At 39.7% G+C, this 14558-nt stretch overlaps 1 protein-coding gene across 4 annotated transcripts in view; it reads right to left on the bottom strand.

Annotated features, from left to right (window-relative positions):
• Positions 1–5203: 5203 nt before the first annotated feature.
• The window catches only part of DUT (deoxyuridine triphosphatase), a 12778-nt gene continuing 3423 nt past the window's right edge, over positions 5204–14558 (bottom strand). For all 4 annotated transcript variants that reach the window (XM_040492626.1, XM_040492625.1, XM_040492623.1 and 1 more), the window contains exons 3-7: positions 14108–14199; positions 12426–12470; positions 6237–6311; positions 6026–6096; positions 5204–5606 (exon numbers count right to left, since the gene is read on the bottom strand). In XM_040492626.1, coding sequence (XP_040348560.1) covers positions 5550–5606; positions 6026–6096; positions 6237–6311; positions 12426–12470; positions 14108–14199 — 340 coding nt within the window. In that variant the 3' untranslated portion in view covers positions 5204–5549. The remainder of the gene's footprint in view (positions 5607–6025; positions 6097–6236; positions 6312–12425; positions 12471–14107; positions 14200–14558) is intronic.

Genomic DNA, 14558 nt, shown 5'->3' with positions numbered 1-14558 from the left:
TCTTACTTTCATAAAAAGTTATTATAAGTTTTCCTTAGGAGACCTCTTGGATCTTTTAAAATTCTCCCAACTTAACCATGTTTAGTTGCTCATTTTTAATTTCTTTCTCTCTCTCTTTTTCCTTATCCTTCAGTGAGAATTACAGTTTCATTTATGTTTCCTTTTTCTCATTCTCTTTTCAGTAAGGAAAAGAAAAAGCACTGTCAAAACAGTGTCTATAATCCATCTCCAAATAGAGAGGTGTCTTCAGCAAAAGTGATTTTATTTTCACTTTTGAGGAATGATTTCCCCCCACCTCTTCTCTCTTCTTAGAATAATGATACTAGAGGGTATTTCTCAGCTAAAAGAATTGGGTCAGTTACATAAAATAGTATATTTTACACTAATGAACAGAGGTAAGGTGGCTTTAAATGCCTGATCAAAGATTCCACTATTGTCTTTATTAGCATGATTACATGCCAGGGTGCCTGGGTGGCTTAGTGGGTTAAGCAACCGGCTTTGGCTCAGGTCATGATCTCTTGGTTCTTGGGATTGAGCCCTGCATCAGGTTCTGCACTGACAGTGTGGAGCCTTCTTGGGATTCTCCCTCTCTCCCTCTGTCTCTGTCTCCACCTTCCACTCCTGCTTGCTCTCTCAAAATAAACTTAAAAAAAAAAAAAGAATGAAGAACCTCTTAGCATGGGTTTTGCATGTAAGCTCTTTCTATATTTAAGGATGCTCTGAATCTATAAATATTACTACTAATATTATCATTGAACATTGGCCCATGGCTTCTATCATTCTCTGTAATCTGCGGTTCACATGATCGACAGTCTATTACTGCTACCTTAAGGGCATGCGGTAGAGGTTATCAATAGAGACAAGAAGTTGGGGAGCAGAGTGAAGTATAAACTATTAGTACTCTCCTAACAGGGATCACTATTGGAGTTGAAGATGTGGGGAAAAGCAGAGAAATGAGAAATAGAGCCAAGAGTGACTTGGTTAAAGTGAATAGTTAAAGCAAGATGCTTCTGGAAGCTCTATTGAGAATGCTCTAAATAACAACTTAGACTCACTACTCATGTAACTAAGCCAACATATCTGAGGTCCACTAACCTCAAACTCTGATATATACACTTTACAAAACTCCAGGTGCCTACATGTTAGCCCTCTAGCCTTCCATCATTCCTCCATTGATAAGATGGAAAATGAACGTGAGTTAATAATCATTTGGTATCTCCTTCTGGGTGGGATGAAGAGGGTCCTGTAGCAGGAAATACTGTGTAGGGAAGGTGCTCTGAAACCCAAATCTTGGGCCTTGGCCTCCCTATCCACCGAAGCCATTTGCTTAAGTACTAGCTTGTGGCTTCCATTGTAACTGGCCACCATGGTAATTTAACTAACGGAGCATCAGATGTTTGTAGGAGTCTCTCTGATTATTTCTCTTCTGATGTATAAAGTACCAAGGACAGGAGTGGATAGTGGGCATCATTAGTGAGTGAGAAAGACCTGTCAAGGAAGAAGAAACTACCTGGTCTCTGCCTGAGAAGTTACTAAACTGATAGTATGGTAATTATTAGTCAACTTGTAGTTAATCTAAAAATCACAAGGTGCAGTCCTACATGTGAAAATGATGCTTCTCTTTGGCCACCAGTAAAAACCTTCGGTTGCCTTTCTGCTGGGAGGGGAAGAACTGGCCTTATAAATGGACCCTTTTGTTTTCCTTTTCCTACCAACTAAATCCACGTGGTTGGGATAAAACCAAACTGATAATGAGCTCAAGAACCAGCACAGTGCTTTTTTTCAGACCACTATTTGGGTGTTCTATTTTGTAGTTATTCATTATACTGTACACTTTTGTTTTATACACTTTTCTAAATGTTATATTTCACATAAAACAAAGTAAAAATGGTATAAAATATGCGAACTCTGCATATATAACACAGAATATTTGTCTCCAGTGAGCCCAACCCAACTGACTGGTAGGATATGGCTCTTTCACATGGCATATTCTTTGCTTTTTCATTAAAGTTGCTGTCTTAGGGAAGTTCCATGAGTCTGCCCTTATGCCACCGTAAAGAAAAAACTCAGCTTGTTTCCTTCCTATGTAGGAAAAAACCGGGTCTGCCCTCGTTCCTTCCGTTTGTCTTCTTTACTACTCAACTAAAACACTTCACTTCTGGTCACTAGTTGTGCAGAGGCTTCTCCCTACACCAAGCAATTCTTTGTAATACCAACAGGTGTCCTACAACTTAACTCAGCTCTGACACTAGCTACCCAGAGAGGGTCAGACCTCACAGGTTAAGGGCTCAGTTCCACAAGACTGCCCCCCGCCCCCAATACACACTTCAGATCGCCAGTTACAAGCTAAGGTTGTCACCTCTGCTGCTCACCAAATGGCTATAGATTGGAGGTTCCAGGGACCCCCCCTCCTTCAGTTCAATTTCCTAGACATCTCACAGAATTGAGGGACACACCTTAGTTCACCAGTTTATTAAATGATATGATAAAAGATCCAGATGGAAGAGCTGAGTAGGGCAACGTATGTGGGGTCACAGAGCTTCTACGCCCTCTCCAGGTGTGCCACTCTCCCACCACCTCCAGTGTGCACCAACCCAGAAACTCTCCCAATCTCCTATTTTTGGGATTTTATGGGGGCTTCATTATTTAGGCATGATCCATCATCAACTCCATTTTTAGCCCTTCCTCCCCTCTCAAGAGAATAGGAGTCAGGACTAAAAGTTCTAAACTTCTCACCATGACTTGGTCTTTTTAGTGACCAGCCTCCACCCAGGAGCAATCCAGGAAGCCACCCAGAGTCACTTCATTTGAACAAGACAGTCATCACCCAGTAGATTACAAGGGTTTCAGGAGCTCTGTGTGAGCAACCGGAATCAACGACCAATATTAGAGCAAGAGATGCACCTAGTGCTCTTATCACTTAGGAAATGACAACAGTTTAGGAACTACATGCCAGGAATCGGGGGCAGAGACCAATATGTATTTTCTCTTATCTCACAGCTCCCATCTGCTATAGATTAAATGCACTGATCCTACCTAGTTCCAGTCGATCAGGTCACATATGACAAACCTAATTAGTTCCCTTTCTGAGTCTTTAACATCTAAGATCTGTCATACCACTAGAGACCTTCTATAGCCACCCCTCCTCCCACATTCTCCCACCCCAACACACACTTTTTCTACAAACAACACCCCATCCCGGAGATCTTCCATTTATCCGTCATGAACATGGTTCCAAGTCTCTAACTTTCAGAGTAGATTCAGATGTAAACAACTTTCCATAAGTCTGGTGCCCAGATGGAAAGACACCAGGAATGAATGAATACACTAGAGTACTTTCATTTACCATCTCTTCCATTCTGTATTCTGTCTACCACTTGCAAGACTGAAGGTTGCACAGAACATGGGCTTCAAAGCCATAGGACCTGAGTTTTAAGAGTGGTCTTTCAGCTGAAATGTTAAGCAAGCTACTAAACATCTCTGTGCCTATATCTGTCATCTATAAAGAATGTTTTATCGGTGTGCCTGGGTAGCTCAGTTGGTTAAGCATCTGACTTTGGCTCAGATCATGATCTCACGGTTTGTGGGTGTGAGCCCCATATTGGGCTCTGTGGTGACAGCTCAGAGCCTGGGGCCTGCTTTGGATTCTGTGTCTGCCTCTCTCTCTGCCCCTCCTGCTCACAAACACACTCTCTCTCAAAAATAAGTAAACTTTAAAAAACATTTTTTTAAGTGTTTTATCTACTCTCCCACAGGTATGCCATGAGAAAAAAAAAAAAAAAAAAACACGAGCAGTTTCTAAAAGTGCTTAATACAGTGAATTTTCAGTAAGTGGGAACTAACATTAACAGTGTAACTAAGACCGAATCTCTTGGCAGTCACATCATACCATTTGTTCTTACTCAACTGTTACTACGTATTGGTCAGTGTTCAGAGGACAGAATCCACTAGTTTAGCACAAGGGGATTTATTTAAATTTTATTGACTGCAGAAATAATTTATATCATGAGCCAGTATACACATGAACATATGAATATGTAATTCAAACAATGTTCACAATATTTACCCAGTTGACATGTGTTGTCCTCTGCTGTTTCTCTATTTAATTTTTAAAAATGCATTAGAGGAGTTGATTTCATGACTCACTAGTGAATTGTGACCCACAGATGGAAAATACTACATTACAGGTTACGAAATGGTCTAAAGAATCACTGGAAGGACAGAAGACACACACTCTAGCCTGTGCTTCCAAGAACGGGTCGCTGAGAGCTGCCAGCTCCAGAAGCACTCCATCTGCATGACCCACACTCACAAAATGACGTCTCATGAGCTTCCCACTAGTGCATCTGACCAGCAAAGCTGAAGTGACCCTGACAGCCCTTGTGCAAAGGGGCCTGGGCAATACAGTGCAGGCAATACCGTGCACACCTACAAGGTTGCAAATGATGTTAAATCAAGCAAATCCACAGAATCAGCCCCCTACCTGTGATGAAATACTGCTTACTCGTATTAACTCAAAAGTACTTGGGATGGGCAAACCCAATGGCCTAAACACACACCATTATTCTACTTTTTCCCTATTAAATTGCCTATTTTCTTGGCTATACCCTATTACAGTGAGAGAAAGGTACACAACTTGTACAATTTATTTGATGGAACGAAATCAGGAAGATGAACCAACTGGAAATCCCCAGGTTGCATCTCCATTCACAAACATAGTTCTATCCAGCCAACCGGGGCCTACCAAAAGGATGAAAGGATGATTAAAAATAAAACTAAAAAATAACCTGAGGATTCTCTTCTTCCCAATGTCACAATCTTAAAAAAAAAAATTTTTTTTAACTTTTATTTATTTTTGGGACAGAGAGAGACAGAGCATGAACGGGGGAGGGGCAGAGAGAGAGGGAGACACAGAATCGGAAGCAGGCTCCAGGCTCTGAGCCATCAGCCCAGAGCCTGATGCGGGGCTCGAACCCACGGACCGTGAGATCGTGACCTGAGCCGAAGTCAGACGCTCAACCGACTGAGACACCCAGGCGCCCCTGTCACAAAGAATCTTAAGATCAAAATCACTTTTGAGAGCAATGGAGAGAAGGGATAGACAAGGAGTAACTTCAACTTCTTATTATCTTTTTAGTTCACTTTGTGCAATAATTTGTATCTGTGAAAGAAGTCAAATTTATGGAATGAAAGGTACTACTTATGATTTACAAAGCAATTTAATAAGCTGAGAAGCAGCATTTAGTGAATTAAATAATACAGGGAGTTTTGGATCTGTAATTGATATACATTCCATTAAAAAAAAGAAACACTTTGTATTAGGTCACCACACAGATTTATACAACATTCAAATGTATAAAAACACAAGCAAGTAAGTTCCTTTGTGACCCCAACTGAGGTATCTTTTCCTTAATTAATCCTAAGACAACCAGTTTTAGTAACTAACACTAATAAGTTTACAAAAGTATAAAACACCAAAACACCTTAAGCAAAGACTCTTTATTTTTAAGAAAAGTATGTTTTCTCATTTTCTATTCTTGGCATAAGTTTTAATTCTTCCCAGTAGAACCAAAACCTCCTGAACCCCTTTCAGTGTCATCCAAAACCTGAAAAGACATAAAGGTGGTGTTCAGGTGGTTAATTTCAGACCCTCTTTCGGTTCTCTCTAGCTCCTAATCTGTAAAAATCTTTTATTCCATCTGTATCATACTTTCAAAAAGGAGATTACAGGAAGAAAATTAAATTTTAAAAAAGCTCCATAAATAAAATATTGGGCAATTTTCAAAATAGCTAGAGAAATAGAATTTTAGAGTATATTTAAATGATGTATTATCCAAAGTAATGCTACATAACAGCCACGAAAAACATTTCAAGAAATTCTACGATTTTAATTTTGCTTAAAATAGGACTATTGTATGTGCTATTATTTAGTTTCAAATTGCATATGAAATGCTTGAAATTGTAGTTTTCCCTTCACTGAAGACGGTACATCAGTTATTCCCAACTCGGCTTTTATGACACTTACCTGAACTTCCTCTATTTCTGGATAAAAAATCCGTTCACAAATGAGCTGTGCAATTCGATCACCCTTTTTGACTTCAAAAGAAGAAAGAGTTTATTACTGATATTTTATTGACACATTCTTTCTATCTTGCCTTAGAGGAGTAAGCATGTGTTATTTAGACACTCCTAACTCTGAAAACTCACATTCATGTGATTGTATGTAGTTAACGTACCTTCAAACTTTTCTTTGCCAAAATTAAATAGTACAACACCCACATTTCCTCTATAATCTTCATCTATGACGCCAGCTAAGGAAAAGAAAAACAGCATTAGCATGGTTTTTATGCTACCAAAACACTGAGGGCGTACGATGACCTCAAAATCACTTTTCTGTAGCTGTGAGGTCTTTAGCCTTGCAAATGGGTAAGCGACTCTTGCTCTGGAACTATGTAAAGTCTCAAAATTAAAAAATGGTATTACTAAAATGCAAATACATAGAATTCATAAAACGGCCCTGATTTTCCAACCTGTCACCCTTACAAGTGGTGACCGTTTCCTATTCTAAACTGGGAATAGGGACTTAGCATCTCAGATAGGTCATCCTGAATTGCTCACTCCAAAACCACTGTTCTTCTGCTGCACGCCTGCTAAAAAGACTAGGAGAAAATAATGATTGGGTTGCAAAGGCTTTTCCTGGTAGCAGCTTCCCACTAATATCCAGATTGAAATGTGATTGAGTCATAAATAAAAAATGTCAAGAAGCCTGAAGATCTGCTGTGGAAGAAGTCAAGGCTGACACACTGTTAAGTGGCAGTCTAGCAAATATCAGAACAGTCATTTTTGCAATAAAAATGGAGGTGAACCTTTCAGTTCATATTCTTCCTTTCCTTTTAATGTGAGCTACCATCCTTTTTTTAGAGCATGATCTCTCAGAAGACATTAGCACATAAGCTTAATAACAAGTACACTTTTATGTGAAACCATGTGTCATCAGTACCTGTTTGAGATTATAAACACAAGGACAGCAAATCTTTGCAGGAGAGAAACTTGCATCAGGGCCCTGCCTTGGCCCAGAGAGGTACATTTCTCAAGCTTGTTACCATTTCAGTTTGGGTCAAAAATTTAAAACATTTCCATAAACACAAGCACAGATCATACAGGTGCATCAGGACTTCCCATTTCCTCTTTTAATATTAAGACAGAATTCACAACTCAACGGTTTTCAGTGTATTCAGAATTGTGCAACCATCACCACAATCAATTTTGGGGACTGTTTTCTTTACCCCAAAATAAAATCCCCTACCTTTTAGAAGTCACTTCTCTTCCTCTTACCTCTACCCACCCTCCCACCCCACCCCCTGCCAATTTCCTTTTATATATGTTCATTCTTTCCCCTCTGTTTGGAAAATGATAGGACTCATGTGATCCTAATTAAATCCTAATTACTAGTAACACCCTCCTCCTAAACAAACAAACAAACAAAATCCTCAAAGGAAAAAAAACCAGGAATGTACCTCAATGGGTATTAATATTGGTTGGCCAGACTCATAATTATTTGAAAGTAAACTGAAAAAAAAAATTTAAGAACAAGGTTAAGCATTCCCTTTCAATTTTCTCAAAGAGTGGTGGGGGGGGGGGGGGGAGCAAATTTTTAAAAAAGTTCCAGAACGGGAAAAACTACTCAGATTTTTCCAGTGGATTACCGTTGAAGTTTAAATGAATCCCTGTGTTTTATGAATGAAAGTGAATTTAAGCATTCTTAAAAGTTCCTGACACAACACTTTTAAGAGTTTGAATTAAAGTAAATTTTTAACAGTGGGAAGAGTGAGTATGAAAGTAGCAGAAAGGCAGCAGAAGTGGTTCATATCATGTCTAGACTGAAGGAAACAGTCTATTCTTTTCTAGTTGTACAGAAACAAATTCAAAGACTAATTCAAAGAATACTGAAGCCTGTCTTCTTTCCCCACTGCCACCTGACCACTCAATTAGTCCTTAATATGTACTGAAAGAATTGACAGAAAGATGGGACCACCTGTTTTCTATATTATTAATATGAGGAAAGTTCTGGCTGTAGAGAACAACGTGGATCAGATTCAGTGTAGAAACCCCTGCAGAGACCATGCTGCTCCATGCTGGGACAGATGACTCCAGAAGGCCATGTAATCTCCAAGTTGGAGATCTGAGCAGTCTAGTACTCACTTATCTAGAAAGGGTTCAAGGAAGACAATGGGGACCAATTTCTGAACTCTTGGTTTCTACTTTATAAGAAAAATTTTACATTACCCAAACAGTACATGTACATAGAAAGTAAAAGCTAATAATGTTCCTCTACCCTCCTTCAGGGAGCCAATGTTACAGTAAGAGATTCTACGTATTACTTTCTTTTTTTCCACTTAAAATATCAGACATCCTTTGCAATTAATATATAAATAGGAATCTTAGTTGTTCTTGAAAAAAATTTTTTAATCTTTATTTATTTTTGAGAGAGAGAGACAGAGTGTGAGCAGGGGAGGGGCAGAGAGAGAGGGAGACACAGAATCTGAAGCAGGTTCCAGACTCTGAGCTGTCAGCATAGAGCCCGACGTGGGGCCCGAACCCACGAACCATGAGATCAAGACCTGAGCCGAAATCGGACGTTCAACAGACTCAGCCACCCAGCTGAGCCACCCAGACTCAGCACCCCTTAGTCATTCTTTTTAAATCCGAGATATGGAAATACAGTACCATTATCCCTGTGTAACTATTCTCTTACATGCTATCACTCAGGTTGCTTTTGCATTTTTGCTATAATAGACAAAGCAGTCCTTTACAGATGTCCTTGTGTATTCGTGATTTTCAATCTCATCAAAAACTTTCCGAAAAGCACTTTCCTGATCAAAGGGTGTGTACACTTTAAATTTTAGTGGATATTTCTGGATAACTTTGTGAAAAAGGTGTAGCAATTCAAACTTCTATCAGCAATATTTAAGAATGCCCGTTTCCAAAGTCCTTGGTAGTACCAGATGGCAACAATCTTAAAAAAAAAAAAAAAATTCTGGCCAATGTGATGAGTGAAAAACAGTATCTCCTGGCTTTACTGTACATTTCCCTGATGACTAGTGAGGCTAGAATTTTTTTCTCTGCATATTTGTTGCACATATGTATGTCCTCTTCTATATTTTGTTTACGATTTTTTTCCTTATTTGTTTGGGCATTTAAATTCTTTTTCCTGTGGCCTGCAAACATTTGTTTTTACTTTCTGGTATCTTCTACCATACAAAAACACTCCCTTTTTGTAAAGGCCTTTGCCATATATCTATAAAGTAATCCGAATCAGACTCATATGGTTGAATGTCTTGAATTCTGCAAAGCCAGATATCTACCAAGGTTTTATGCTTGGCACACAAAACTGTGAAAAGCCCTTTAACTCACTAAAAGAAATGAAGTCGTTTGAAGTCAATTAAAATGTATGGCAGGAAAAAAAAGTGCCCTCAATTAATACTTTCTTGTTTTTTAGCATGAATGCTAATAGTACGAAAAATCCAATAGTTCCAAGTTTATGTATTACTCAAAGACAATTTGACCTTCAAGAAAAACCCAAGACATTCTTTTTCTACATAAGGAACATAAGCATCAGGGATATTTCTCTTCATGAGAAAGCAAAAAGTATTTTGAAGTTATCACTGGAAAAATCATACATTGGAACTGGCAGGGTAATTAACTGACTTCAGGCAAAAGTTTTACTGTGTCAAGACTTTGGCATGTCATTTGTTGGAAACCTTTAGTGAAAACTACCCACACCTACCAGATGTGGATTCTGAACAGAATCCTGCATACTCAACTTTTCCCTTTGACCCGTATTTACAGCCTGGGATTTCTAACAACATCTCTCTTTTGAAACAAAAATGGTGGCCAACGATGATAAACCTGTGCCTAAGAGACATTTTTAAGACACTCTGCATCCAAGAACACACCACAATGTGATTTTAGGAATAATACCACACCAACCACCAGGCAAACTAACTTTCCATTTCTTTTACATGAATTTTTTTTTCAGGAGGTTGTTTTAAACAGCAAAAATGAGTAACAAAGTCAGAAAGAAAAAAAAAAGCTGCCCCATTTAAAAAAAAAAAAAATCCGTGAATTCTCTAAGGGACAAGAAATATAGCTTCTGGGGTCTAATACGTGCCAAGCAGTGTTAGATGCTTTACATGTATTCTCCTTTAATCCTCCCATCCTTCTGAGGCAGGCACACTAATTTCCATTTTATGGAAGAGGAAACTGAGGCTCAGAAAAGTAATAACTAGCCAGTTAATGACAAAGCTGGGACCCAAATCAAGTTGTTACTCCAAAGCCCATGTTCCTTTCACAACCCTTTGAAATTTCTTTAAAAATATATCCAATCTTTTATATCCTAAAGTTATAGTCCTCAATTACCATACTTGATGTTATAAAAGTATTTTTGGAAAGCAAGCATAACCGAGTCCAGGCAATTCTCAACCCGAGTGGGCTGTCCATTCTCGCTGTCTGTGCCAAACTTGGCTCCTTTTCAGTCGCTAAGAAAGGACTACTTTGAGGATTCTGTCTTGCCTCACAGCACCACCTAGTGACACCAAGGGCAGACAGAGAGACGGCCCAGGGACAGTACTCATTCCCTACTTGAGGCCTGCAGTGCAGGTAACAGTGACTTTATTCAGCACAGTGCTTGCTTGGTGCAGGGATGGGGTGAGGTGAAACCCAGCATTGAATTGCAGTGTAAAGAACAGAGGGACTGTAGGGGCGCCTGGGTGGTTCAGTCACCCAGTGGAGTGTCCACCCAGTGGAGTGTCCCACTCCTGATTTTGGCTCAAGTCTCAGGTGGTGACCTCAGGGCCATGGAGGTGGAGGGTGGCGTGGAGCCTGCTTAAGATTCTTTTTCTGCTTCTCCCTTGCTCCAGCTCCCCATGTACTTTCTCCCTCTCAAAAAAAAAAAAAAAAAAAAAAAAAAAAAAGAACAGACGGATTAAAGGATTGGAACCATGGATGAAGATTCCAGTGTTCAACATGTCAACTTGGGCTCATCTCTGAGACAGTTCTTCATCTGTTAAAAAGTAGCTTTGTAAAAATGGAGGTGTTTAGAGAATGAGGCATACCCACTTCTTGGAGGGAGAAGACGTCTAGTTAGGTGAAGCACTCGGCTCATAATGATGGGAATTAAAGTCAGAACAAAGGTCAGAATTTCCCTACAGTGAGGGGTGGTTAGGGAACCTACAGCAAGAGGACAGCACAGACTGGGGGCTCCTCATGAAAGGGGCTCCATGACGAAGTTGTTGGCTTTGGGAGACCTGAGTAAGGCTTGATTATAAGGGAAATCAGAGCCACTGAGGACTTGTTTGACAAGAAACATAGAAAGGGAAGCATAGCGTTTTCTCTTCTCACTCAGGGAAAGATTTTCTTTTTATATTTTGCCAAACAGGGATGGTTCTCTCATGCAAATTAAAAAATTTCTTACAAGATTGACCTGCATTTTCTATAACTTTGGCTTAAAGAATTTCCTTCTTTTTTTTTTAAATTTTTTAAGTATTTATTTATTTTTGAGAGACAGAGAGAGAGAGTGTGTGTACAAGCAGAGGAGGGGCAGAGAGGGAAAGACAGAGAATCCAAAGTGGGCTCTGTGCTGACAGCAGAGAGCCCTAGGTGGGGCTTGAACTCTTGAACTGCAAGGTCATGTCCCAAGTCAGATGCTTAACCGACTGAGCCACCCAGGCGTCCCTTGCTTAAAGAATTTAGTAATTACTGCTTAAGTATTTTTTTTAATTATTTAAGCAAAACATAATTGCTTTAAAATGACATAAAAGCTGGGGCGCCTGGGTGGCGCAGTCGGTTAAGCGTCCGACTTCAGCCAGGTCACAATCTCGCGGTCAGTGAGTTCGAGCCCCACGTCAGGCTCTGGGCTGATGGCTCAGAGCCTGGAGCCTGTTTTCGATTCTGTGTCTCCCTCTCTCTCTCTGCCCCTCGCCCGTTCATGCTCTGTCTCTCTCTGTCCCAAAAATAAATAAACGTTGAAAAAAAAAATTAAAAAAAAAAATAAATAAAATGACATAAAAGCTTTTCCTACCTTTCTAAAACTAACTTTCTTCTAAGAATGGAGTCATTTTTGGACTAAATGCAGATTATCACTAAGCCAAGGCAAAAATCCTATCCATCAGATAATGTCTAGTTAGCCTATTAGTAAAATAACATGTATTTCACATACTGATCATTTAAAATTAGATATAATCAAATAATACTTGAAACTACCTCATAATTTGAGAGATGGAAATTTCTAAAAAGGCAAAACACAACAAAATTCATTTCCTTTTGTTGAAGATAAAAATAAGACCTGTCTTTTAATTACTACCTCTTAAGCAAAGGCAAAGTGAATACATACACATATTTACAGAAGGAAAACGTAAACACATTACCTCCTACATCTATGAAGTGTTTCGCAGCCAGGCCAGAACGGGGAGCTAAAAAAGAAAAAGAAAAACAAAGAAAAGGAGAAGTTGGCTACTTTAAGGCACGTCACTCTCCTCCCCTAGAACATCTACATCTTAACTTTAGCAGATGGTCCTGGATTAAAGAATATATTTATTATACTGTGTTAAAGGAGGAAAGTGTAGAGAAACCTGACACAGTTTAATTCAAAAGCTGCTTAAACCACTCCCACAGGACTTGGGGCCATGGAGGATGTGGAGAAGGTGTGGCAGTGAAGCCCTGGGCTGCTGGGGTAGACTGAGAGGTGAGCAAGCCAAGGCGACTCTTTTAAGAAGTCTGGCCACAAAGGGAGGACTGTGGCTGGCAGGGACACAGGACTGAGGAAGGAGACTTGTTTTCAGATGGGAGGTCTGGGCATATAGTAGTAGAGATGGGAAGAGGGCAAAGGAGGGGGCGGGGTGAAACAGGCATCAACTTAACCAACCAGTGGCAAAGCCTAGCCTAGAACTTGGGAATCCCACTCATGATGCAAATGCCAAACAACCCATCTGTATAAACAAATGAACCAGAGGAAGAGAAAAGGCCTGGTATCAGTCAAGCAAACTGTCAAAAAAACAAACCTTAAAAACTCATTCCCACTCTGCTTTTTATTCTTAAAATGAAACATAAAAAGCTAACATTATACCTTATACTTGCTGACTTGAGCAACAGGCCTATCGTTAATTATTCTAGCTTCTAGTTTTCCATTCCAGAATACTTCAATCAGGCACTTTGTCAATAAATGCTGCCTCTTCCTGCTTTTCCTTTTATTTCATTCCATCTCCCTGATCTCCCCTCTCCCCACCACAAATATTCTCAAAATGCAGTCAAATACTGCCAAAAGGAGATGAAAAAAGAACCCATCTCGTGATTCTTTTAAAGGCGGAAGTATTAGCAGTTCTCACACTCATGGCTAACAAGATGGTGGTAGTCCAGCCCCTTCCCCACCACAGTTCCATTTGTGCCTTTAGGTTTACTCTGAAGTTAAGTTACTCTTGAAGAAAGTTTTGAACTCTCCAGTGACGGGTGATTTGCTTGCCATTTTGTCATAGCTCCTCCTGCTATAAGGCATGCCCTCTAGTGCCCTGAAGGGTATCTCTTGACAGTAATACACCCCATGGGAGGACACCCAAAGGGGGAAAAGGCTGAATAAATGGTCTGACAGACTCTGGAGTGAGCAGAAGCCAGAAGTTTTACTTAGCCTTATAATGCCATGTGCCATTAACCCCAGCCTGCCTCTTTCCTTACGTAACAAATATTAGCCATTCTCATTACCGTCTTCACATGTGACCTCATATACAATCTGATCCTTGGTGGGGGAGCTCCAGTTAAAAATCACCTGTATTTTCAGTTTCTCAATGAGGAGTTGAGAGAACACACTCCTGGGCCAATGTGAGCCTCCTAAAAGCTCAAGGAATCAAAAAAAGAGGGAGGCAAAAAGCAGATAATTACATGAAATCTAAAGTTTCCAAATGGCTGCACTTGCCATTATAGTTGGCACTTCTTTATTTTAGGACACATGCCAAACAATATCCATTCCCTCACTTATACCCTAAATGGAACTAAGATAAAGGAACGGATCATAAAGGAAGAGCTTGACAAATAGTTACCCATGTCTTAAATCACTTACCTACTCTTCCATAGCACCCAGAAGGAAGAGCTATCTGAATGTCCGTTTTCACAAGGACTTTTTCCATAGGTGGTACTGTATAATCATAGGCACTAGGAAAATAATGAAAGAAAGTAACCAGTATTTATTCATAAAAGTGTTTCTATACGCTCTCCCTTGTGACTAAGTATAAGAATTGCTTTAAATATATTTCATAAAATAATCACAAAATTCATGCAATCTTACATTTCAGTAACCAGTCTAAGAGTTCAGTACTCGAAGTTTCCAGTTCATATAAAAAAAAGCTTATGAAGAAGACAGTGGTAGACATTCTCTTTTAGTCCATCATGAAAATTGTGCTACCTTTAGATATAGTCATTCTGGCAAATATTTTGGTTTAAGAGGCATCAACAGGGGCGCCTGGGTGGCGCAGTCGGTTAAGCGTCCGACTTCAGCCAGGTCACGATCTCGC

This window comes from Herpailurus yagouaroundi, unplaced genomic scaffold (genome assembly GCF_014898765.1).
Source record: "Herpailurus yagouaroundi ecotype Mexico unplaced genomic scaffold, PumYag 184, whole genome shotgun sequence".
In the NCBI taxonomy this organism is placed as follows: domain Eukaryota; kingdom Metazoa; phylum Chordata; class Mammalia; order Carnivora; family Felidae; genus Herpailurus; species Herpailurus yagouaroundi.
This window is presented reverse-complemented; position numbering and strand designations above follow the sequence as displayed.